Raw genomic sequence first — 25,428 nt, 5'->3', positions numbered from 1 at the left:
TTTTCTTGGTTATAACATAATTATTTATTTTTATTATAATTTATTGTGATATTTTTCATTATTTTATACTTGTAAACAATTTTGTATATTTTTATGCTTAATGTATGTTTATTTTGACAATCATTTCAAATTTTCTTTTTGTATGTAAACTAGTAGAATTTTCAAAATATGAGTATGTGCATAAATTTAAAATAAAATATGGAGAATTTTAGTCAGAAATGTTATTGCAAAAGGACGCTAAAGTACTACTCAACGGTCACTAAAGCACAATGAAGAGTATTGTAGGATGTGAGAGTTAATGAACTTTTGAAAAGAGCTGATATGAGCGAGGCCACATTTTCGTAAATAGCTCTCAAATGCACTTGAAAATATAATATATACCTCGTATAAACTTTCATTGACCCTTTACTTACTTTATTTGGCACTATTTGGCTCTGAAAGCTTTTCTGGGCAAAATCGTGGCTTTAAACGACGCATTTTACACTTTTCACTCCACCTATATTTACTTAGCATGCAATTCTGAACGGGTTTATTAAAAATGTATTATAAGTAAATAAAAACGGAGAAGTTGTATGCCAAGGTTTTAGAAGACATATAAATATGATATTATTCATATAAGAATACAAAATTAAAAAAAAAAAGTATTTTTAATATTAAAATTTATAAATCACAAATAATAATAAATAATATACAAAAAATTTGCTATATTTACTTTTACAATCATTGCACGATTTAAAACTTACAAATTTATATACTTTCTTGAATATTTTAAAACTCGGCTCAACAATAGCACGTAATTTAACACTTATACATATGTGTTTATGTAAAGATTTGTGTACATGCGCATATAAACATTAATACATACAAATGTGCATATATTAGTATTAGAAATAATTTTATATTTATTATATTTTTGGATTTTTAGGGTTTTTAAACCTTTTTAGAGTACATAACATTTTTAACTAACCCCAATACTTTTATTTACTACTGTTCTGTTTAATTAAAACAAAAGTAAAAATACGTCTTAATGCAGATCAAAAATATTGATATCTATTTATAGAAGAGATTAAAATTTGTTTGTAAAATATTAAAATTTGTTAAAAGCTTCAAAAAAGCTTTTATGGAAACATTGAAATTTTGCTTTGAAATTTGTCTGAAATTAATGCATCAATATGTCATGATTTACAAAAATTTGTATAGAAGTTTGAACACACACCACACACAAAAAATTTTGTAAAAGCTCTATGAAATTCAATAAGAAAGTATAAGAAATACATTTTTATGATAAAACTCGATCCACTTTTTTTGTAAACGCTAAAAAATAAAGTATAAATATTCGATATTTTAAAAGCTCTGTAAAATAAAATATGAAGATTCTTATACAATTTCACACTCATTGTATTTCAAGCTTGAGAGTTTCCCGAAAGCCTTTTCAAATGATTTAAAAAGTTCTAAAGAATTCGTTAAAGCTTTTATAAAATTTGCTATGAAGCTAGAGAAGAGAAATATTTGATTTCATAAGTTATTTATATTTTTATTAAATGCCGAAAAATGATTAAAATCATGCATTTATCTTCAAACTGTATTAAATTGTTAATTTCATTAGCTCCCAGAAAACCAGCCATTGTGTTGTTTATAAAAATGTTCAAGAGCTTTAGAGATTAGGTGAGCTTTTCGCAGGCTTTTTGTTGTTTTGTGAAGCTTTTAATACAATATTAAATTCAAAACAGTCCAACCTTTCAGCAAATTATGAAATCAAAAATTATATTGAAAGCTTGGCGTTCGAGCTTTTGAACACAAATATATATTAATTTTTTGATATTTTGTGTACGTAGTATGATAGATTCTCTATAGAATTTCCAAAACTCTCAAAAGCTTTGCAAAACTGAAATCCTTTGAAAAGCTTTAACGAATTTTAAAAAAACTCCTGACAGAAAAAATGCTTTTAAGTTAATTTAATTTTTGAAACCATAAAAAGATTTTAGCTTTTCACGAGCTTTAAATTTTTTTTACTTTTATGTGATGTTTTCCGTGCATTGCTTTGGCACATTTTTTGAGTAAAATAAAAGCATATGTGTATATAAATCTGAAAGAAACAAAGTTTTGAAATTACAATATTTACATATATGTATATATAATTCTGTAAATATTTCACTCTTAACCCAATAGTTTAGCCGATTTTTCTTGATATGTTCCAGCACCCCAAAAGCTTTTTTTGGAATGGTTGATGTGGCATATGCATACATTTGTATATGTAAAAAAATGTATATTTGTGTGTTTATTGTTGGCAACTGGGTATGTATAAATTGTACACTACATGCAAATAGTACGAGTACTGTATAGTAAATTAAAATTTAAAAATTGTTTATATATTAAAATTTAAAATGGTTCTTCAGACTGTGTTTCTCTAAAAACTGGCTGTCATTCGCAGAAAAAGCTCAAGCTATATTTAGACAAATTTACAAGCACATATTGAAATTTTGAAAAATTGTGGCGAAAGCTTTTTAAATTAACTATCTTTAATGCGTGTGTATTTTAAGCAAAATAAAGCGTTTGCTTTTACTTTGCAAATTAAATAACAATTTCGAATGTTTTTTAATTTTTTTAAACTACAATAATTAACTTTATTTTTTTTTTTGGTATACATAAGTGCATTCGCGTGAAATGTCTGTGATTAATTGGCTAATAGCTGTGGCATATTTTAATTTATATAATTTTATATTTTTAATTTAACATTTCTTCGTTTCTTTTGTATAATTTTTTCACTTTTAAAATAACCTCCTAGTTTCAAAAACATGCATATGTAATAATTTATGCCCTATCGCATTTTTTAATTAACTTTTCAATTTTCAATTCAATATTTTTGTAGTTGTTTTTATAAATTAATTTCTTTAAAGTAGAGCGAAGAGCAAGCAATTAGTAACTTTTTTCAATAGTTGTAATTAATAAGTGACAAAATTGATTTTTGTAGCGAAAAAACTTTTTTGAAAAAGCTTTAACTCACAGATTTCAAACTACCACGGCACGTATATATATAATATTTAAATTTGATTAATTTTAAAAAGCAAAATTAAAAAGGAATAAGCTTAGAAATCTTACTCAAAAGCTCTTCAAAACCAGCACTGCTTTAAAAGACTTCGGTATAAGCCAAAAATAATGCAAAGCTAAACAATACCAAATTTTCAATATATTTCACCTTTTTGAACCCAAAAAGCTTAAAGCACCTTAAGCTTACACGAATTTTTTTACGATAACTTATCAATAAAACTTCACAGTCTTCATAGAACGTTATGCAAACAATTAACACATTTCAAAATCTATTCTCAAAAAGCTTAAAAAGCTCTGAAAGCTCCTAATTATTTTTTACACTAACTTTTCACTACACAAACGTAGCGTTCGTAAAGGCAATCCAAACATTAACTTAATTCAAAATCTATACTCAAAATACAATCAAGATTCATTTTAAAAAAACCTCACGAAAGCTCAGTCGACTTTCTTCCAAAAATACTTGACTTTTTACGATAATTTGCAGCAAATTTCTAGTTTTTATAAAAATTTTACGCAATTTTTCGTATTTCAAAATCTTAAGCAGTTTTTTGTGCAGGAACTTTCAAAATTAAAAAAAAAAATTAATAACTTTACTTTTTTATGCTTTGATGTCTATGTCTTTTAGTATAACCTTAGTATAGCCAAAGTATCGGCTTATTAATAACTGATTTAAATTAAAATGATTGCAAGTGCTGCTAATTGCTTGCCAAACACTGTACTAAAAATGTATTTCTTTATTTTTATGTTTCTTTTTTCGTACAACTCGCGCTACTTAACGAACATGGTTTCATTCTCAGAACTACAAATACAATAAATTTTGTATGTTTCTAATATCAATATTATTTTGGTTATTTTTTCAATTAAAATGATTTTCATATTTAGTCAGCTACTCAACGTTACTCGTAGCTAAAAATGTGCTGCTGAGGCACTATAATTTTTTTTTTTGTTTTGCGATTAAAATACTTAGAAATATGTATGTATGTATGTATATCCATATGCTAATTTGTTGTGAAATTTATGTGAGTGTGCGTGACTGAATGAGCTTATTGGACAGCTGATAAAAGGATAAAAGTCAAAACAAGTTTTAAAATTTTTTTTGTTTTATTTTTTTTCTTTTACTTTTTTTATGCTATTTTATTTATTTTTTTTATTATTTAATGACATTTTCAAAATTATATTATATAACTTTTATTTTTTATTATTATATTTATAATACTATTTTTTTTTTATTTTATAATTTATATTTTATTCATTTTTTTTTTATTTTATGATTTACATTTTATTCATTTTTCTTTTATTTTATGATTTTCATTTTATTTTCATTATATAATTAAAAAAGTATTTCATTTCATTTAATTAATTCTTGAATTCCGGACACCCCAAAAAGTATGCATCTGTACCAGCAATCTTAAAATTGTATACATAAAATATAACCAAATTCAGGTTTTTGAAAAAAAAAAAGTTCAGAATATATATTTCAACTGAATGTCTTAAAATTTTACTAGAATAGCCTTAGCATACTTTGAAGCGCGCTCGAAAATATTTTTTTTATTGAAAACTCAATAATTACAATTTTGAACAAATTTGAAAACTTTTCTTTACTTTTATCCTTAAAATTCTGACCAGTTTTGCTCACTGCTTTTATATTACTTTTATATTTTTTACTATTTTTATTAAACAATGTTTTTAAACTTTATTTTGCAAAACATGCAATATGTGTCTACTCAAATATTATATGTATGTATGTATAAGAGTTAGTATGAGAATCTTGTACTACATTTAAATATAGTATTTCGTATCTTCTACAATATTCTTGCTATCTTTCATATGTTTTGGTATATAGTTATACAAAAAATAGACCAGGAAGCCGTCGGAAATGTTTTCAATAAAAAAATATAGATACATGTCCGTTATAAAACACTGGAAGCGCCACATATTTGGTCTGTTCGATATAAATGCAGTTTTTAAGAAATTAGGGTGGCCCAAAGTATTAAAATATTTATTTTTTTATTGCTGAATTGTGTTCTATGTAAATTAAAATTAAATAAATTTATTTTCTGTATAATTATTTTTTTTTTAAATATATTTTGGAACATTCTTATTTCAAACCATCCAAATATTTCTTGATTTTACCAAAATTAAAATTAAATATTTATTAAAACATTTATTTTAAGTGAAAACATTTTATTTAATATGATTTGTATTTCGAAACAGACCTGTTTCAAACCATTCAATCATATTTAGGTAAATATCAAGGCTTTAAAGGCATTTTTATAGTTAGTAACTCGGTAATTCATGTGCGAGGGTGTAATACAAAAGCCATGTAATAAATTATAAAAGTGAATAACCAAAAAGCAATAAAAACTAAAAATATACATTTTATTATACTAAAATTTATATAATTAATTTATTAAAGATTTGTTCTTGTGTTTGTGGGAAAAAATAATATTTTCAATTAATATTTTGAGAAATACTCGCATGTCGTTTTAGATATTCGTTAAAACAAATATTTTTCGAATACAAAATTTTCGGATAACTAAATTTTCGAGAAAAAATAATTCAAAATAGTTAAATCTTACATGAATACTCATTTCATTTTCGTAGAAACATGTGCAATATTCATACATAAAATATTTTTCTAACTAAAACATTCGAAAAAAATTTCGTTTGAAAACAAAATTTCGAATATACAAAGATACATTTTTTATGAATAATCGTTCGTTAATTTCAAATTCTAAGAAAATAAACGCAGTTAAAAAATTTCCAATAAAAAGATAAATCAGTTGTTTTATGAATACTCACGTAATGTCGTTGTTGTTCGTAGAAACAAAATTTTTTCATAATTGAAAATAGGGTTCCAATAAAAAATATTTCGAAAAAAAACTCGCTAAAGGAAGATAAATTTTACATAAAAAATTTTTCGAAATAGATTTTTTTATGAATACTCGTTTTAGTTATAAATTTGTTTTAAAAAATGTACTTCAAAAAATGTTCCAGTTACAAAATGTTTCGAATATTAAATTAATAAAAACATACCATAAAAAGGTAAACACTTTTTTAATTTTAAATAATTTTTCTTCACGTAAATATGCATAAATATTATTTTCGTTGCTTAAAAATAGGTTTTTCATTTTTTCAAACTAACAAGCAAATTTTGAATAAATAAGTATAATAGTTTTTATGAATACTCGCCCTTTTAGTATTTTTAAATTTTTAATAATTTTTTTTAACATAAATCTGCAATAAAGCTTTACACGCAACGTTTTGTAGAATATATATTTTTTTATAATAAATTATTAAACTCATGCACAATTTACACTTAATTACTCAATTTTTTTTTGTTGTGCTCGGGGCCTTCGAAAAAAATAGCACCTTGCAAAAAATAAATAATTACATACATACACATTACATGGCAACACATGTGTATTGGTATACATACATACGTGCTTTGGCTTAATAAACTAAATAGAAAAATTGTGTAGAAGACAATAAATAAATGTTTGTATATACAATAAAATAGAAAACACTTATAAACATATTTGGCTTTAGTAAAAATATTGAAGGACGATAAATGTATGGAATTTCGTAGGCATTAAGACTACAAAGGCTTGCGAGGCGCTTAGAACAGCACAAGTAAGCTAAATAGCGCTGGAAAAGCTGCTATTTAAAGCCAACGCAAATAAAAAAATTTAAGTTATGAATAATTTCAACTTTTATAAAGCATACTTTGTGCTTAATATTTGTAAGCACATATTATTTCTGTAAGATCTAACACAAAATATGTTAATAATATAATACTTTTCATCCCAATCGTTGGAAATCACATTTTTTTTCATTTTTTTTTTGTGCGAGAAGAAATTTTTAAAAAATAAAATTTCAATAGCATTGTTTACCATAAATACTAAACATTTTTTAGCTACCACCTAGCATTCAGAAACATCACATAGTCTCGAAAAAAAATACATAACCTAAAAAAAATTGTGAATTTATCGTCCTTCTTTGTGTTAATATACAATAATATCAATGGATTAACATTATACATGTACATATATTTCTGCAGTGTAATTAGTTATCTTCAGCAAACGGAAGAATGTTCACCATTTCCAGCTAAAATGTTTGCAACAAATTGCTCTCCTTAAAACCGAAAAGTTACAACTTTTTGCACAAAATGCTTTCGACACAAACAAAAACGTACAACCATTTACTTGACCTCCATATTGCCAGGTGTGGCGGAGAGTGCCATTTTCGATAGCGTAGCCAAGGAACGTTTGGAAGTATCCGAGGTGTCGGAGAACAGGCGGCGGAAGCTGTAAGGAAATTAGCATAACAATTTTAAAATATTAATTCATCTAAAATATTTTAATATTAAAAAACAAAAAAAATATTATTATATTATTCAAGCAGTAAGGCTTGAAAATTAAATATTTAATTTTTTAACTAAAAATTGTGTAATAAAAATTTCCAACCCAGTTTAATTTAAATTGTTGAAAATTTTTAATAGTTTCGCAAATATAGATTTTTAGTGACACGACATCTCGAAGCTTTCAACGCATTTGTTTTAACTGTTTTTTTTTCAAAAATTTTCCAGATTTCTCAAGTTCTACTTAACAGATTTATTTTAAGGCTTCTCTGTATAACTCTTTACTTTACTAACTATAAACGCTTAACTAGTTTTAAAAAACTATTTACACTAAAAACATTTTATTATTATAAAATAAAACTCAGAAAAGTAAAAAAACAAAAAACAAAATAACAATAAAAAATATTAAAAAATATTTAAAAACAAACAAAAAAAATAAATAAAAACAATAAACTGTTTTTTAATCAATATTAATTTTTTTTTATAATAAATAGTAAGTTTTTTTTTAATTAATAGTAATTTTTTTAATATAGTAATTTTTTTTTAATATATAGAAATTTTTTTCAATAAATAATATTTATTTTTTTAATAAATAGTAATTTTTGTAAAGTAGTAAATACTGTTTTTTTTATTAAATAGTTTTTTTTAATTGTAATTTTTTTCAATAACTAGTTTTTAAGAATAGTCATTTTTGTTTTTAATAAATAGTAAAATTTTTTTTCGAACATTCGCAATTTAGCGAATAAAATTTAGCGTTAGCAGCATTTAGCGAAAAAATAATTTTTTTTTTGTTTCAGATAAGGATTGCAATCGTGACGTCAGCTTATAACATTTTGAGTTTCAATTTTCTTTTCACTTTTTTATGTATGTATATAATAATAAATAAATATCTTATTGATAAAATAAAATTGATAGTAAAAATTCCATATTTTGTAAAGGTACTAACAATTTGCGTATGCCGGACTCACTGCTCTTCTTCCAAGGAGCATCGTCTGGCTCGTACGGTAGAGGTCCTTGTACTGGTGCATCATGGTCAGGTGGCCTAAAAATAATAAATGAAAACACAGAACTATATAATACAAGTACAAATTATAAAGCAAGGGTGAAGTAAGAAAGCTACATTATAAACACAGTTATGCGCATACAAAGAAAACAATACAGCCAAAGCGAGAAAAACTGAAAAACTAAAAGCTAAACAAATAATAAAATCTAAAGAAGAGACCTTTTAAATGCATACAATAACTGTAAAGCGCTATGCAGGTAGCGACACTTGACGCCACTCAAGCGCAACAACTACCACACCCACACAGCACACAATCACTGCTGTACTATCGCACACACGCAAAACTATACGCCTTATACTCACGTGCCACACACTGCGCCTTCTTGCGCCTCTTGCGATTCCTCATCTACATCATCATCTTCGTCGTCATAATCATACGAACTTGAATCACCACCACCACCGCTACCACCACTGGCCGCTGTCGTTTTGGCATTACTGGGTTTGAGTGCTTTCAACTCTTCGGTCAAATTGTCAACAGTGGTAATTAATTCGTCACGTTCACAAATTAACTCCTTCAACTGTAGCGTTGTGTAGCGCGGACGATTCGGATCGTTGGGGTCGTCGCTGCATGACTTTACCAAATCCTCATTCTCCTTTTCAGCCAAACCGAGTTGCTTGCGTAATTGATTAATGTCACGATATTGGTCCTGTAGTTGGGCGAGAAAGTCGGCGCGCTCCTCGCACAGCGTCTTCACCTGCGACTGCAACATTTTGCGTCGACGGTGTGCATCGCGTCCAGACGATTTCAAACGATCTATTTGTATGTGTAGCTGTAAGGCAAGCAAGAAGACATAACAAAAATTTAATAAAAGTCCGATTGCAAAGGATGTTATGCAAAAGGAGTGGGTGGTGGTAGAGAAAAGGCACGGGAAATGCAAACAAGCATAAAAATAAACATCTACACATACATGCATGCGTAGGGGAAAAAGTAATTCTATTGAGTTGTTGCAAAACTTTTCAAGTTAAGGCAACGACAATGTTGCTGCATAGGCAGCCGCAGATAATTGGCAACGAGTTGATTAAATTAGCCAAAGTTAACGACCGTTAAATACATTTTATGATGACCTGAATAATGGAAAAATCAGCATACTTCGCTGTGGGGTAATTAGATTTCCGCAAAAATTGCTATGCTTAAGTATTAACAAGAAAAAACTTCAAATTCGGTTGCACCGGAACTACAATACCCTTTAAAAATACAAAAGATTCCATGCGAGAACTTGATTTTGACCGGTCAGTTTATATGGCAGCTATATGCTATAGAGGTTCCATGTAAACAATTTCTTCGGAGATTTTACCGTTTGCTTTGAACAATAATATATTCCAAATTGAAGTTATCTGGACAAATTAAAAAGATTTTCATACAAAGACTGAGTTTTGATCGCTCAGTTTGTATGGCAGCTTCATACTATAGTAGTCCAATATCGGCGCTTCCGACAAATGAGCAGCTTATTGGGAAGAAAAGGACAAGTGCAAAATTTCAGAATGATATCTCAACAACTGAGGGACTAGTTCGAGTATATACAGACAGACGGACGGCCGGACGGACATGGCTAAATCGATTCTAAGGGTCTCCGATGTTTCCTTCTGGGTGTTACAAACACCTCTGTTCAGGGTATAAAAACCTGTAAATCAACTGTGTACTGTAATTGTCTTTAATCGATTAATTAGCTAATTTAAGAAAATTACCTAATTTATTATATCATGCATAGTGTAGTGTGAGTTGTCTTAACTATTTCTGAACTCATTTTCTAGGAAACAATTTGGAAAGTGTTGCTTAACCTACTAAAGAAACATTTTATTACTTTTCAGCTGAGCTCATGACGCCTAGCACTGAACATGTCAGTTAAAATCTCAAAATATTACCCTACATAGTGAATATGAACTCATTATAAACTCTTGCTTTGCTTGCAATACTTACATTTTCGATTTCGCCATATTTTTCCTGCAATTCATGCTCCTTTTCTTTCAGCTCGTCACGTTGTTTGTAAATTTGTTCCTTTAAGCGTTGCAGCACTTGCGTATCGGTTAGCGCAGCATTCAACTCATTATTTGTAATGCTAATGATGCTCTCGGTCAAACTAGCGCCCAAGCCGGAAGAGTGTGCGGAAGAGGATTGCAGATCCTGCGTTTGTTTAACCAGCCGCTTGTTTTCATCCTGTAATGTTTGTACCATTTCAACCAGTTCATTGGTTTCGGTTCGCCATTGCTCTTCAAGCACCTCCATTTCCTGTTAACGGTTATATAAAGTTAATAATTTGTCAAGTATAAAATATGTAATGAATTTACCCTTTCAAAACGCCTGCGATATTCGGCCTTTTCGGATTTTTCACTCTCCAGTTGTGCTATCTTTTCACGCAACTCTTGTATTATCGCATTTTCGCGCTCATTTTTGGTCGCTAATGCTTCCAACAGCTCGAGCGTATTGATGATCTTTGGCATTATACCAGTTACGGCATCGGTGCCGTAACGATCTATAATTCGCTCATATTCCTTACCAATATCGGTTGCTAAATCGTAGACATCAACCACTGCGATGTCATCGATGGCATCCAAAACCATTTCACCCATTTCATTTATGTGAAAACCGGGCATGTATAGTTGACACTTTTCTAAAGGCTTCTTTGCAGGCAAAATCTTCCGAGTTGTAAACAAAAAAACAAAATTTATATGAAAATGGTTTTTGCAGAGTTTACAGCTGCGCCACCGGTACAGCTACCGCAACTATTTCTATATAATTTTTAAAGAATGTGTATATTGTTGATTTCTGTTTTTGCGCTCATTAATTTTAGCAGCTGCAAAGTTTGTCTGCCAGCGCTGCTCCTTGTGCACTTCTACCTACACACAAGCACTTTAGGTAATAATAATGAATTTGTTTACAAAATGGACAAAACACTTTAATATTTAAACAGCACTTGTAAGATAATCGTATATTTTTACTTTGAATAATTTAATGAAATCGCCAGATAATTTTAAAAGGAAACAGATATCCGTAGGATGCACCAGCTGAAAATGTTTCACTACTCCTTTTTGTACTGTTTCGGAAATTTGCATGAGTAATATCAGCAGATAGCAGATGACGACATATAGAGTTGCATTTCTGTGTATACAAAGATTAAAGAAAATGTACCTTATGTCGCCGAAATAAGAATAAGAAACTTTTTTATTTTAAAGTATTTTAAACTTTTATATATATTATATTATATATTTTGTGTATTAAGTTTGTATATATTAAATAAAATACCAGTATACTTATTTATTAGTTATTATATTTGATGAGTTAAGATATTATTACAAAATAAAAATTTTAAAAATTTATCAGTTATTATATTAAATGTGTTAAGGTTATTACTAATTTATTACAAAATGGCGTTTACGCGACCAAACCTTTACTAGTTTTAAGTAATTTAAATAAAGAAATATATATAAATAAACAAAAAAATAAATTCATTTAAAATTTCATCGATAGTTCTATGGGAACGTACTCACACAAAAGCATACAACGAACTTTTCTGTCAAAACCAATGTCTGACGCAAAGCGAAGCAAAAGTTCTGATTGGCAATGTAAGTAATGCTTTTTGTATTCTACCTGACAACCGTAATGCTTAGCAACACTGACATTTCTTTTCTCATTTCGTTTCATTATTATTGCAATGTTGTTTGATTTGTTTTCTTCTTGGTGTTGCATTATTTGTCAAATAGCGAAAATAAAAACTGCCTTTATAGTGAAAAATCTAAACAAATATCTCATTAATATTTAAAACTATTTATGCTTAACAAATAGCAGTTGAAACTATATTTGTCCATGTGCTATTATTTGTATGATATACGCAATTTAAGGCGTGGCTAAATACAGGAAACAACTAAAATCGGCGGTACTAAAGCGTTTCCGTTGCCTTTGTCTTGACATTCGAGGAATTTCATTAACGCCAGACAAAGCAAGTTTTCAGATTGCATGTAAATTAAAAACGAAGCAGTGAAAAAGTTTATAATCTTACGTTTAAAACCTTAACTATTATAAAGACAACGTGTTTCACAGTGTTTGATTTAGCTAACCGGTTTAAATGTTTAATAAACATCTAGGAGCAAATTCGGCCATAATGGAGGCGCTGGAAACGCCACCTGGAATCAGGGTGAGTTTTGTAGTTTCAGTCTATAGCGCTAAGCCTCGATTACAAGCGCACATTTTCGCAATAGTTGTAACTCAATGACTTTGAAAAAACCATAGAATGAGCGAACCGCAACGCAAAACACATGTCTAAAAAACATGAATTGCGTATCAGAAATTAACCACAAAATCGCCTAAAAATGTTAAGAAATGAAAATATAGTGTGTTTATGAGCTCAACGATAAGTGTTCCAAGTATAAAACCACAGCTGCCCTGATAACGCAGAGCGGCAATAACATTACATATTTACGTTTATATTTATACTAGAAGACCCGGCGAACTCTAGTCCGCCTCAGAGGAAACAAATAAGCAGGTTTTGGATTTTATAAAACTCCTTTTTATTAGGAAATACAAAAAAAATCTAAGTATGTTAATGATTTTTTATTGTTCATGTATTTTGGTGCATACTTTGTATACGTTAGTTAAGTACTTTGAGATAGAGGATATTTTTTGGTTTAATTATCAGGCGCAAGAACAAACAACGCGTAAATTGTGGGGCGGTAAGCCAGGCACATCCAATGATGAAACTGTTCAGGTATCTCCATAATAAAAAGATTAGACAGTATTACTGATTTATAAAAATTCTCTTTAGAATTAGCAAATATAATACTTACGAATATGTATAGTAAGTGAGTCTCCTACTATATTGGATATCTGGTTCTAAGCTGCCTCTCCACCAAATTTCAGCCATTCTTAACTAACACAACTTTCTTATACGGTATATATATAAATATACGCGTATATGCAAAAATCAAGAAAATAACGGATGTTGGAAGGAGGTGTGTCACTCTACTTCATTCGAGTCGTGCATATGAAAAACACAACTGCGCTGATAACATAGACTGGCCTCCTTAGTTTGAGACTGAGCAGCGTCATTGAAATAAAGATTACAATTATGCGACTCTAAATTCAACCTTATGACTTACACTATCTTGCAAAAACAAAACTATTTGCATCAATTGTTTGAAAAATGAAATAAAATTAATTGCTATAAAAACACGTGAATTTTTTTTATATTGATATTTTCTTTAAATCTGTCGATTTCCAATCCACTCTTTGGAAATTTTTTGTGAAGATATCGGTTTCTAAATTACGCCACATGAATTCTAACTGAACTTAATATTTCATAAGGTTTAGTAGTTTTGCTCTTCACTCAACAAAAACACATGAGTTTACACTTGTGTGTATGCATATTTTTTACCTTACTAAAATATTTTTTAATACCAATAACATTATGTGGCTTTGACGCTGACACCAACAGCTGATTAAAACGTGACTACCTCAAGCTATTTATGTATATACACACTTCTCTTTATAATCCTACATACATATTGTACATATTATATGTATGTGTGATATGTTGTAGTGTTTAATTAGCATGTTTTTGACTTTGTTGAAATAGTTTTGTTTATAAACAAACACATGTTCCAGTTTATTGTTGCAACTAACACATACATATTCCTTCTATATGTCTCCATATAGATATTTATATATAACTTTTTTATTAGCTAACTTTATTATGAACATTCGTCATATGTACTATTTAACCTAAACAAATTTGTTTGTTTGTAAGTATGTATATTAGTAATCACGAAATCGTATTGCGCAATGACAGAACAATTGCTGGTTAATGTACAAATAAAGGTTTAAAATGTAAAATTTTATAAACCAAAAAAAAAAAAGCAAAATACTGAAGTCATCGAGCTTTTTCAAAAACAATAAAATACAAAGTTTTAATATGAATAACTAAATACATACATGCATATGTATGTTCGGCTGCATCGAAACTATAATACTCTTCAAAAATAAAAAAAAATTCCATACAATTTGATCTATCAGTTTCTAGGACACCTGAATGCATACACGGACTGGGTTTTAATCGTTCAGTTTGCATGACAGCTATATGCTATAGTGGTGCGATATCTGCGTTTCCGACAAATGAGCAACATCATGGAGAGAAATCGTCGTGTTCAAAATTTCAGATCGATGTCTCAAAAATTGAGCAACAAGTGCGCGTATAGACAGACGGACATGGCTAAATCGACATAATAGGACATACCGTCGCTGCAAAAGAGGTTAAATTTGGACTCATCTGAGTAGATAACATTTCGCCAATCAAGATGAGTCCATTTTTGATGTTCTTTTGCCCATCGTAAACGGTTTTGACGCATTTTTGAGGTTAAAAGTGGCTTTTTGGCGGCCCGACGAGCGTTTAAACCAACCTCTTGAAGCCTTCGACGAACGGTTCTTGCGCTAACTTTGGTACCGACATTTTTCAATAACTCCACTTTAATGTCCTCAGCAGTTTTGAAGCGATCCCTCAAGCTGATACGTTCTATCACCCGATCTTCCTTCGAGGTTGTCTTCTTCTTTACTCCAGAGCCAGTTTTTCTCTTAAGAGACCTGGTTCTTTCGAAATTTTTTAGAAACTCTCCTATGGAGGACTTGCTGAAGCCAACTCTATGACTAATTTCCCGAATGGTCAGATTTTCTTACCGCAAAATCAAAATATTACTCTTGCATTTCAGACTTTTTTTTTAAATCGGCATATTTAAGCTTTAACGAAGCACGAGCACACATTAATATGAAATAATAACCTTTTCGGCAGTAAAATACACTAGTCAGTTACAATCGCGCTTCAAATACAAACCGAGCGGTTGTTCGGATTTCACTGTCCGCTACTGTATGTACATATATATTTCATAGGGTCTCCATCATTTCCTTCTGAGTGTTACAAACTTTTTTGCCAACTTTCAGGGTATAAAAATCTACTCGTTAAAAACAGCTGATCATAAATACATATGTATGTATGTTCATTTATATGCCTCTACAGTATTTTTGTATGTATTTACATATATGCAATAGAGTATGCAATTATATTAATTTATTCGTTTTTTTTTTTTGTAAATTTCCAAATTGAGGTATGAATCACCTTAGCGCTTGTGATAATTATAAAAAAAATGTAATTATATGTACATATATGTATACATATTTAGAATATATAAATGTACGCGAAAGCAAATGTTAAACGCAAAAAAACGCGACATTTAATTGGGCATAATATTTTTATTTCTAGATTGGTAGACTGAATGCTTACTTGATATACTCGTATGTATGTACACAAGTACAAATATACATATGTACATATTCACATTGGATTTACTGGTCACGGAAAAAGTTGATTTCGGTTTACAGACAACAGCAATCTACACATTTTGATTCGACTCCTTGCTGCTTATAAATTTAAAGCATTGATTTTGGAAGTGTGTCATGTTTCTTAAAAAATAATATAATTTTCAGCCACTCCGTTTTCATTTATAATTTTCTTATCGTTTATATACATATGCATTAAAAAAGTAAGTAGATTTACTACAACACCACCTTCCTCTCCTTTTGTGTATTTAACACGCGTATGTACAGACATTTGTATGTGCGTATGCACTAAAAATAAAATGAAAACAAAAACGTGCTAGCCTTCATTGCAGTACATTGACTTCTGTAAAAGACTTTCAAGAGTATCTTATCACTTTTATACAATGAACTGATACATATGCGTAATATAGTTTTAAATCATGCATTTTATTACAAAAATGTGTAAACTTGGTATTCTTTATAGTAAAAATCAATGCCAAACTATTATAAAGCCCAGTTAATTATATCTTATTAAACAATATACGTTGTTATGATAGCTGTGTGCCAGTTGAAGCTATAATACCCTTCACAATTAAAAAACTTTCCATACAATATTTGATTTTGATCGTTCAGTTTATATTGCGGCTATACGATATAGTGGTCCGCTCTGAATAATTTATTCCATGATTGCAGCGGTTCCTTTGGCAATATATGTTGGTACATATATACATATTACAAAAATATAAATAAATGTGTTGTGTGTACTCTGTTAAAAATATGGGGGCGTTTCCTGCGGCAACTGTTATAGGTACATAAACTTTTGTAAATTTTTAGTTACATTAATTTAAAATAATGTAATTTTTATGCTTGCATATAAAAATATTGTTTCTATTACTTTTTTAATCAAATGCAAATTCATACTGATTTTATTTTATACAGGGTGGTGCACGAATCGTGCTACAAAAACAAACCGTAAATCTTGTTTTCTGTGTGAGTAATCCACTTACTTTTTTTTATTTGGCAGGTTATTATTTAAATTTTTTAAAAATGAAAGCGTAGGTTACCGAAAAGAAGGCTGGGAAAGTGCAGCGAGACCATGCTTTGCAGTCCATCATTTCCGTCCAAAGGGAATTCAGGCAGGGTTTTGGCGACACTCCCCCGAGTAAATGGACCATTATGAGGTTGGTAAACATGTTTGTCGAATTTAAAAGTATCGCAAGAAGACTGTACCATCGAAATCCGTATGTTCGTGTTCAAGAAACAATGGTTTGCATCATCAATACAGGCAAATCCAAGAGTTTCGACTCGCAACTTATCGACGCCACATGGAGTTAGCAGACGGTTATTACAACGAGTAATTCATTCTGACTTTAACCGGTTTCTGTAAAAAGTTAAAATAACAAGCCGTTTAAACTCTCAAAATTTGCTAAGATTTTGACAGCAAATTATTAAAATGGCCGAAGAAGAAAATAACTTGATAAATTGCCTCTGAACAAGCAAAATTGCCGTATATTGAGTGAGTCAAATCCAGAAATAATCCACAATACGGAACTTCACCCATACCGAGTCACTGTTTGGTGCGCAGCTTCATCAAGGTGTATTGTTGGGACATACTTCTTTGAAGAACACGGTGTAACAGTTACTATCAATGGACACGGTTATTTTAGGATGTTGAATGAGTTTTTATACCCAAAACTGCGCCGAAGACGTATTCCTATCAACAGCGTTTAGTTCCAGCAAGATGGAGCAACTGCACACATAGCCACGGGTTATTACGGAGCTTCAACGAAAATTTGAAACAAATTAATATCAAGAAACTTCACTCTCCGCTGGCCCCCAAGGGCCTGACCTAACTGCACAGACTTTTTTTACGTCATGCAAGAGGTGTGCAAAACAAAACCCAGAAATCTGAATGAATTGAAGTAGTCCATTAAATCGATAATTGAGGCAATCCCGACTTCAGCCCTTCAGACCGCAATTAATAATTTTCTTATTAGGGGTCGCATATGTGGCTGAGCATAGAGGTTATTTGCGATCAATAATTAATTATATAAAACTAAATAAAATTTGCTATACAATAAAAAAATGTAATGATTAAAAAAAAAGTAATTACGGTTTGTTTTTGTAGCATGTAACGTGCGCCACCCATATGTATGTATGTTTGAGCATACGTACATATCCCTGCAATGTGCTCGTTATCGATATGCCTTTGCACTTGCATTTCGTCTGACGTAGCCGTCGACATTTATCTCCAGTGTTTACCGTCCCTCTTCACGTTATCACTTTCCGTGTATTTTTGAATTTCACACTGATTTTATTGTTGCTATTTTATTTATTTATTTACCGCTACTCAGCTGTTCTTTGCTTTATCTCCATCTTTGCATTTTTTATTATTATATGTTCAATTGTTTTTTTTTTAGCAAAAAATTGCAATCAACCAACCACAAAGCGACAGCAATAGCCTTTCGGCCAAGTAGAGTCACACAGCAAGCCTCAGCGCTCAAATCAATTTCAAAATTTCAGTTTTGTGATTTTTCGAAAAAATTTGTGTTATAATTTTTTTATTTCGTGCTACCATTTTAGTTTTTTTTTTTACTTTTTAATAAGTGGATATATATGTAAGCGCAAATAAATATGCATTTTTGATGTGCGTATGTATGTAATGCAAAACTGAAGCTGTGTGTACTTAAAAAAATATTTTTGCGTATCATATTTGCCTGCACACTATTAAAACCAAATTTTAGTGTTTGAAACTATGTGGGAAGCTGTGTGGTTGGATGATGGGGTGAGAAATTGCAGCGCGTTTTAAAATAAAAAAAAAATTAAATGTAAATGAAATTTTCTAGAGAATCCCTTACTTAATAATCAAACAACAAAAAACGGCTGCACCGAAGCTATAAAACTCTTTACAAATAAAAAAGTTTTTATATAAAAAATTGATTTTGATCGATCAGTTTGTATGGCAGCTATATGCTATAGTAGCCCGATCTTAACAATTTGTTGGGAGATTATACCGTTACTTTGGACAATAATAAATGCCAAATTACGTGAAGATATCTTGACAAATAAGAAATTTTGCATTTAAGCGCTTGATTCCGATCGTTTAATTTTTATGGCAGCTATATGCTATAGTGGTCCGATCTGAACAATTTCTTTGGAGATTGCACTACTGCCTTGCGTAACGATCTATACAAAATTTATTGAAGATATCTGGTCAAATGAAAAAGCTTTCCATACAAGCACTTAATTCCAATCGTTCAGTTTGTATGACAGCTATATGCTATAGTGGTTCGATATCGTCAGTTCCGTCAAATAAGCATCGATATCTCAAAATATGAGGGACTAGTTCGGGTGTAAACAGACAGACCGACATCGCTCCAACTTTGTCTTCTGAGCTGTTCAGGGCATAAGAACACTGTTCATTATTTTCATATGTCCTACATACCTTATATACATACTTATATCTATGAGTCACAAATGGAGGCAATAGGTATGTTGCAGTAGTTGGAAGTGCGCACTACCATTCTGCTGGATCTAACTACGATGTCAGTTACACTGTGAGAAGCACTGTCTAAGCTTTTAATTTATTTTTTGTTTATGACATCCATTAGCCCTGCATAGCGATCTCAAAATTTGCGAAAATTCTTCCTTTGGTATCGAATAACAAAAAGCATTACAAAACTCATAAAGTCTTGATTATTTTTATGCGCAATTATATGTATGTACATACATATATATAAACCAATAAACAACTTGCGATCAACAACATATCGTTTGGTCAGTCGTTTGGATGGTGATAAAGAGAAGTTCACAATAGTAGTAATTATTATTGTTTTTCCATCGCCGATACCTACGATTAGCTGTTTTTCCTACAGCTACATAACCGGAGCGGACTCGAATTGTCATTCGATATTTCTCCGCACATAAATTTTTGGTTTATTACTTATAGACTGTATTTAAGTGTTCTATATAATAATCATTTTATTATATGCTCTTAAAAAAATTATTTCGAAATTTTTCTCTCATTTTTCGAGTTTGTGCTTATATACTGTATTCGAGTCGTTTACGTATTAACCGTTATAATACATAACCTCAAATCAAATTTCTTGTTTGTATAATATTTCTCTATACACGTAGGTATTAATTTAATATTTTATTAACATTAATTTCTCCACTTTTCTCCTTCTCATTTCACAGAATGTTGCAACATCAGTTCCAAGCAATGCCGTAAGCGATGATTTCACATCAATTGATTGCTGCTCACCCGTTGCCAAATATGAGCTGACCGATAACTCCACAGATCATTCATTTCTGCTCATGGATGCCGAGGAAAATTTACGCATAGCGACTGCAGAGCGCTTCCGTCAACGACTCAAATGTAGCGATGATACAAAAATCAAAGTGATCTCCATATTCGGCAACACCGGCGATGGCAAGTCACACACCATGAATCACACGTTCTTTGATGGCGCTGAGGTGTTCAAAACGTCGGCGGAGCAGAGTTCCTGCACGTTAGGCGTGTATGCGGCTTTACAGCGTAACATGGATGTGCTTTGTCTGGATACGGAGGGCCTATTGGGCACCTCCAAGCAAAAGAATCGGCGCACGCGCATGTTGCTGAAGGTTAGAGTGCGCTACACAACTTAATATTTATGTTACTTATCCAAAACTTCATTACAGATACTCGCCGTGTCGGATATCGTCATTTATCGCACACGCTCCGAGCGTTTACACAGCGACATGTATGAGTTTTTGGGGTCTGCATCGGAAGCATTCTGCTTGCATTTCGCGCAAGCACTACAATCGCTACCCGTGCCAGGCACAGCGCAAACGCTTGGCCCCGCCGTCTTCATCTTCCACGAAACACAGCATACAAATCCGCTTGATAGCTGTAAGTAACTAAAACTAATCTAGTTTTATATTGTTTCATTATTTCAACATTTGCTTGCTTCATTTACAGCTGTCGCTGAAAGCGCCGAAGATCAACTGCGCAAACAATTCGACATGCATAACCATAAAATAAACGCGTTCAGCTCGTTGCGCTATATTGGCGTACAAACATTGAAACATTTGACCACCGATTATAGCAAACTGAGGGATGCCATCAAATTGGAAATCGCCAATACCACCGTACGCTCGCCACGTCATCCCAGTGTTGTGTTCAAAGCGATGAATGCGCTCAATACGAAATTCTCCGGTGAAATTATTGAGGAAACCATAAATCCGTTTCCCGAGCAATTTTTCACTTGCCCAGTGCGCTGTGAGGCATGCAATCAGCGTTGTCAACGTTCAATGGGCCATCTGAGTGACGGCGATGCCCATATGAATCAAAACCAATGTAATTATCAGCATCAGTATGACAATAAGAAGTATATGTGTGAGAAATGCTACAACAAAGGCAAAATGGTGAGTGATATTTGTTGTTATTATTTAAAATAATTATTTTTAATTTTTGACAAACATCAAGCAGAAGCTCCTTTAAGATTTAAGACATTTGCGTTTTTAGCTGTCCAAAACTCTTGTTAGCTCCTTAACCTAACCTAAATCATATACAAAAAGCCGTTAGAATTTTAGATTTTTTCGGCCAAAATTAACGAGAGGTTTTGTTGTACCGCTATCGCAATTTTCGTGTCCAAGTCCAAGTAACCAGAACATACCTAGATTTTTATTCGGTTAAGGAACTCTACAGCTTTACCAAAACTATATGGGGAAGGTCTTGCAACACCACAAAAACAAAAACAAAAAATGTAGCATAAAATTCTCAAAAAATTACTGTATGGATTGCCATCTATTCGGTTCACTGTATTCTAATTATAACGAGTAATAAATGGGCTTGCGTCATGTTACCTTTAGTGTAATATAATTTTATTTCAAAATCGAGAAAAATCTATACTTCTTATGTAGCCGTATATTCCCTTTTTTAAATTCATTTGCGCTGACACCTATTTTTTTATATTGCATATACTCCCATAATGTAAATCACATTTTAATGCCTTTCCTTTTCCACCACAGAACGTCGTCACATTTAGCACACAAACGCGAAGTGACAGCTCCTGGTCCGGGCTGGCAAAATATGCATGGAAGGGCGCCGTTATCGATTGTCCAACTTGTGGCGAAATTTACAGATCACGACAATATTGGTTTGGCAATAAATCGCCGGAGGAGACAGCCGTTAGGTAAATTAAAAGCACATTTTTATTTAGTTTTTATTTTATTTTAATAATTTTTGTATATTTTTAAATATCGTTAAAAACTTATTACTGTAACTATCTTCTTTTACAGATCTATTATTGTACATGCATGGGAGCCAAAAGGTCCCACACACTCGGCACAAATGGTGCTGGATAAAGTATCTACGCTCGGCGATGCACTGCCGAAGCTACATCCGAATGCCGTAACCGGTTGGTTAGCGGATTGGGTGGCGCCCAGTTATTGGAAACCAAATAGCGAAATTATTGTAAATTAATTTATTTTTATAAAGAAACACTTAACATATGGTATATTTTTTTTTTGCAGAGCTGTCATGCATGCAAGAAAGTTTTCGAAAATACTGGTTTGCTTAAGCATCACTGTCGCTGCTGTGGCGAAGGTTTTTGTCATGCATGCAGTATGAATCAGTTGCCAGTACCAGCGCGTGGCTGGAGAGATCCGGTGCGTGTGTGTAATATATGTTATACACTCTTGCAGAAACAGCCGAACGGAGTGCCAGGTAAGAATATATTACACATAGTTCGTTATATATATACATACAAGTCTTTTTTTGATCGGTTGTTAGAATGCTGGAAAAATGTGTTTGTCTAATTTTAATTAGTAGACCGGTGCAGTTATCAACCCTTTCGGTTTTCCGATTGCAACGGTTTAAGTAAAAGGCATCACCAATACGTCAAAATGCGCCTCAAGTTACTATTATTTTCAAATTAGAAATTTTAAACGCATTGTTTTTTAAAAACTTAAAACTGAAACTTAAGTTTTTTAATGGAAGTGGGTCTTTCGTAGTGTCCGATCTCTTTCCGCCGTCTGTAACAGTTCAATTATAGAACTGTAGCTTTCTCCAATAATAGCGGCGCCTAAAAGTTATACCCTTCAGACAAAAATAGAGAAAAAATGCATTGTCGGATTTCAAGAGCCTTATATATAGGTATTCAAAATAAGCGTAATCGCAGAATAGCTTGTATAATGGTATTTTCAAAGTAAATTCTAAACTATCTAGCTGAAATATACAAACTATACATGTGTTTTGAAGCTCTAAGTTTTCAAACTCTCCAAAAGGCTTAGTTTTGAAACTCTCCAAATTGACCTGAACTACGTGTCTAACATAAAAATCATCAGACATTAACAAAGCTATGTCTGTGTTTAAGTTTTGAAATTTGATTTCGAATTAGGTTTCGAAACTCTGCATTTAATTCTCTCGGTATTTAATTTTTGAAACCCACCAGCTTGAGGTAAACTTTTGACTGTCTAAATTTCTAGAATCCAGGATTCGAAACATTGCAATTTTTTACAAGGCTGTTTGTGTATAATTTTTGCAACTCTCCAAAATTGCGCTTAACAATGTACGTAGTTTTCGAAACTCTTCAACTTAAGATAAATTGTGTTACTAAGATTTGAAACTCTCCAATTCGTACTGAACAATGCGTTTAATTTTCGAAACTCTCCAACTTAAGATTCCGCAACTCACCAAATTGCGCTTAACAATGTACGTAGTTTTCGAAACTCTTCAACTTAAGATAAATTATGTGACTAAGTTTTGAAACTCTCCAATTCGTACTGAACAATGCGTTTAGTTTTCGAGAAATTTTTAAGTTTTGAAACTACATACATATATATAAGTTCAATTTTTAAAACTTTCCTGTTTTCGTGTTTTTATTTGCCGTGCGTTTCGTTTAGACATTCTAATTCCCAGTTTTATGATTGAATTGTATTTTAAATAATTTTGTTTATTTTCATTTCACATTGTTTCATTTTCTAAAACCAATACATCTATATACATATATATACATTTCTTATTGTACAGCAAATACAACCGAAGCATTTAATCATACCAATTCCAATTCAAATTCAAATCCAAATAATAATATCACAGGCCAACCAACGACCGAGCAAGCTGACATAAGTCTGCGCCAAATCGGTGAGGTGATCATCAATCCGTTGGGCAACATAACAAAGGGCGCCTATGAGTTTACCAAAGGTTTGCACTATTATAACAAAAACAAGTTATATTTTCATTTAAAAAATATATAAACTTTCACACAGGAATCATCAAGGATACTGCACGCCCCTCATACTGGGTATCCGACGCCAGTTCACCCACTTGCTACATTTGTCAGACACTTTTCGGCACTGCCGAAGAGCTAGCCATAGCAAAAGCCAGTGGCGCCTCCCCCAGCAGCCAAAGCACAAAACATACACATGACACACAAGCAAAAGAAAATATTGCCAACGGCAATATGAGTGATAGTGTCACAAGTAATATATCAAATGGCGGCGGGAAATGTAATATACCATCGCCGATTGGCCACTGTCCGCGTCATCACTGTCGGCGTTGTGGCAAAGCGGTTTGCGAAAAATGCTCACAACAACGCCAGCCAGTGCCCGAGCATGGGTGGGATGAGCCAGTGCGTGTCTGTGATAAATGTGCCGATCCAAAGCAATGCGAGCCGACCGCTAGTTGCAGCAACAATGCTAATAATGGCAGTGCCGATTGAATATGCCTGCGCATAAATTGCTTTGATATGTTTTTGGTTTTGTTTTTATTTGAAGTTTGCATTTATACGCATATGCCACTGGTATGGCGGCATTTGCACATTGGACTGAGCAGTAAAAGGCCTACAAATCGTAAAAATTCGCACACACAAATATAAGCATTGCCACATTTTCTCATTGATATTCATTTTCACACATTGTATTCGTTAAAATTAATTCTTTACATATATACATATATAGATAAATATGAAGCGTATAAACAGTTACGAGTATGCGCCCAGTGAAATGCACAGCTAGGCTTTGCTTAACACGAAAGTGTTGTGTTTCTTATATAAGAGTGATTACTTGAGTCCTTATAAGCTTCTAAAGTGAATATTTTATACTAATGACAATGATACATCAGTATTGCTGTGTTTATATTATATCGTAAAATAGCATAAAGGGTTACATGGGTTTCGTCGTACAAAAAACGCCCTATTTTCAATAATTTTTTTTTAATATAAAAAATTAAATATTTTATTCAAACTTTTTATTATTCCAAAGATACATATTTGATGAAGATTTTGTGAAATTTTCAAAGGAAAATATTCAAAACTCGGTCATTACGACGTCATTTCCGACAGTCTCTTAAAACAAGGTGCTTCCGCGTTGACAGCAGAATTTCTGACAGGATCATAAAAAAAAATACGTGTTTGAACTAAGACCTAGTTAACTAGGTACGGAGACGGGGAAAAAACAAATAAAGTGAAAATTGTATTTTTGGCAGACGTTTTTACAAAAGCATGCAAATTTTGGTGAAAATTTCTCGACGTTTTTTGTTTTTTTATATAGTTGTAATTAATCAAAAAAATATGCTCCGCGACAAGACCTTGTAAATTATATCTCAGACCTGTGTAAAATTTCATTTAGATCGGTTGAGTGGTTCGTGTGAAATCTTGACAACCGACTGAAAACACA

General features: G+C 31.5%; 2 protein-coding genes and 1 long non-coding RNA gene across 8 annotated transcripts; 1 reads left to right on the top strand and 2 right to left on the bottom strand.

Moving 5' to 3' along the window:
- On the bottom strand, positions 1–11,508 carry Rilpl (Rab interacting lysosomal protein like). 2 transcript variants are annotated; one of them, XM_014239119.3, is made up of 6 exons: positions 11,409–11,499; positions 10,758–11,105; positions 10,390–10,698; positions 8,775–9,241; positions 8,355–8,450; positions 1–7,355 (listed from the first exon to the last, which is right to left on the bottom strand). In XM_014239119.3, exons 2-6 carry the CDS (start codon positions 11,061–11,063, stop codon positions 7,250–7,252), a joined length of 1,284 nt encoding a protein of 427 aa, XP_014094594.3. In that variant the 5' UTR covers positions 11,064–11,105; positions 11,409–11,499; the 3' UTR covers positions 1–7,249. The 2 variants fall into 2 exon arrangements, with proteins under 2 accessions (XP_014094594.3, XP_069965548.1); XM_070109447.1 differs by having other exon boundaries at positions 10,758–11,508.
- Positions 11,509–12,134: 626 nt separating this feature from the next.
- LOC106620576 (zinc finger FYVE domain-containing protein 1) lies at positions 12,135–24,527 on the top strand. Of its 4 annotated transcripts, none has more exons than XM_014239114.3 (9): positions 12,135–12,601; positions 19,966–20,391; positions 20,449–20,659; positions 20,729–21,174; positions 21,781–21,944; positions 22,051–22,225; positions 22,285–22,477; positions 23,852–23,956; positions 24,022–24,527. In XM_014239114.3, exons 1-9 carry the CDS (start codon positions 12,533–12,535, stop codon positions 24,471–24,473), a joined length of 2,241 nt encoding a protein of 746 aa, XP_014094589.2. In that variant the 5' UTR covers positions 12,135–12,532; the 3' UTR covers positions 24,474–24,527. The 4 variants fall into 4 exon arrangements, with proteins under 4 accessions (XP_014094589.2, XP_014094586.2, XP_069965489.1 ...); XM_014239111.3 differs by having other exon boundaries at positions 23,783–23,956; XM_070109388.1 differs by lacking the exon at positions 12,135–12,601 and adding an exon at positions 16,809–16,949 and having other exon boundaries at positions 23,783–23,956.
- LOC118679956 (uncharacterized) lies at positions 12,999–14,217 on the bottom strand. Of its 2 annotated transcripts, XR_011396309.1 has the most exons (3): positions 13,563–14,086; positions 13,251–13,498; positions 12,999–13,175 (listed from the first exon to the last, which is right to left on the bottom strand). It is a non-coding gene; the product is annotated as an uncharacterized lncRNA (long non-coding RNA). The 2 variants fall into 2 exon arrangements; XR_004975494.2 differs by having other exon boundaries at positions 13,251–14,217.
- Positions 24,528–25,428: the final 901 nt, after the last annotated feature.

The sequence above is a fragment of the Bactrocera oleae genome, chromosome 5, assembly GCF_042242935.1.
Source record: "Bactrocera oleae isolate idBacOlea1 chromosome 5, idBacOlea1, whole genome shotgun sequence".
NCBI classification, from domain to species: Eukaryota; Metazoa; Arthropoda; class Insecta; order Diptera; family Tephritidae; genus Bactrocera; species Bactrocera oleae.
The sequence above is the reverse complement of the archived record's forward strand: the minus strand, read 5'-3'. Positions and strand labels throughout refer to the sequence as shown.

Excerpts from the sequence above, each read along its gene's own strand:
- Rilpl (XM_070109447.1), bottom strand. The coding sequence starts at position 11,063 with ATGCCCGGTTTTCACATAAATGAAATGGGTGAAATGGTTTTGGATGCC. Across the intron at positions 9,242-10,389 it reads AATATGGCGAAATCGAAAAT|CTACACATACAAATAGATCG; the intron begins GTAAGTATTGCA and ends CTTGCCTTACAG. Across the intron at positions 7,356-8,354 it reads GAGTCCGGCATACGCAAATT|CTTCCGCCGCCTGTTCTCCG; the intron begins GTTAGTACCTTT and ends ATTTCCTTACAG.
- LOC106620576 (XM_014239111.3), top strand. The coding sequence starts at position 12,533 with ATGTTTAATAAACATCTAGGAGCAAATTCGGCCATAATGGAGGCGCTG. Across the intron at positions 21,945-22,050 it reads CCGGAGGAGACAGCCGTTAG|ATCTATTATTGTACATGCAT; the intron begins GTAAATTAAAAG and ends CTTCTTTTACAG. Across the intron at positions 23,957-24,021 it reads CGCCTATGAGTTTACCAAAG|GAATCATCAAGGATACTGCA; the intron begins GTTTGCACTATT and ends ACTTTCACACAG.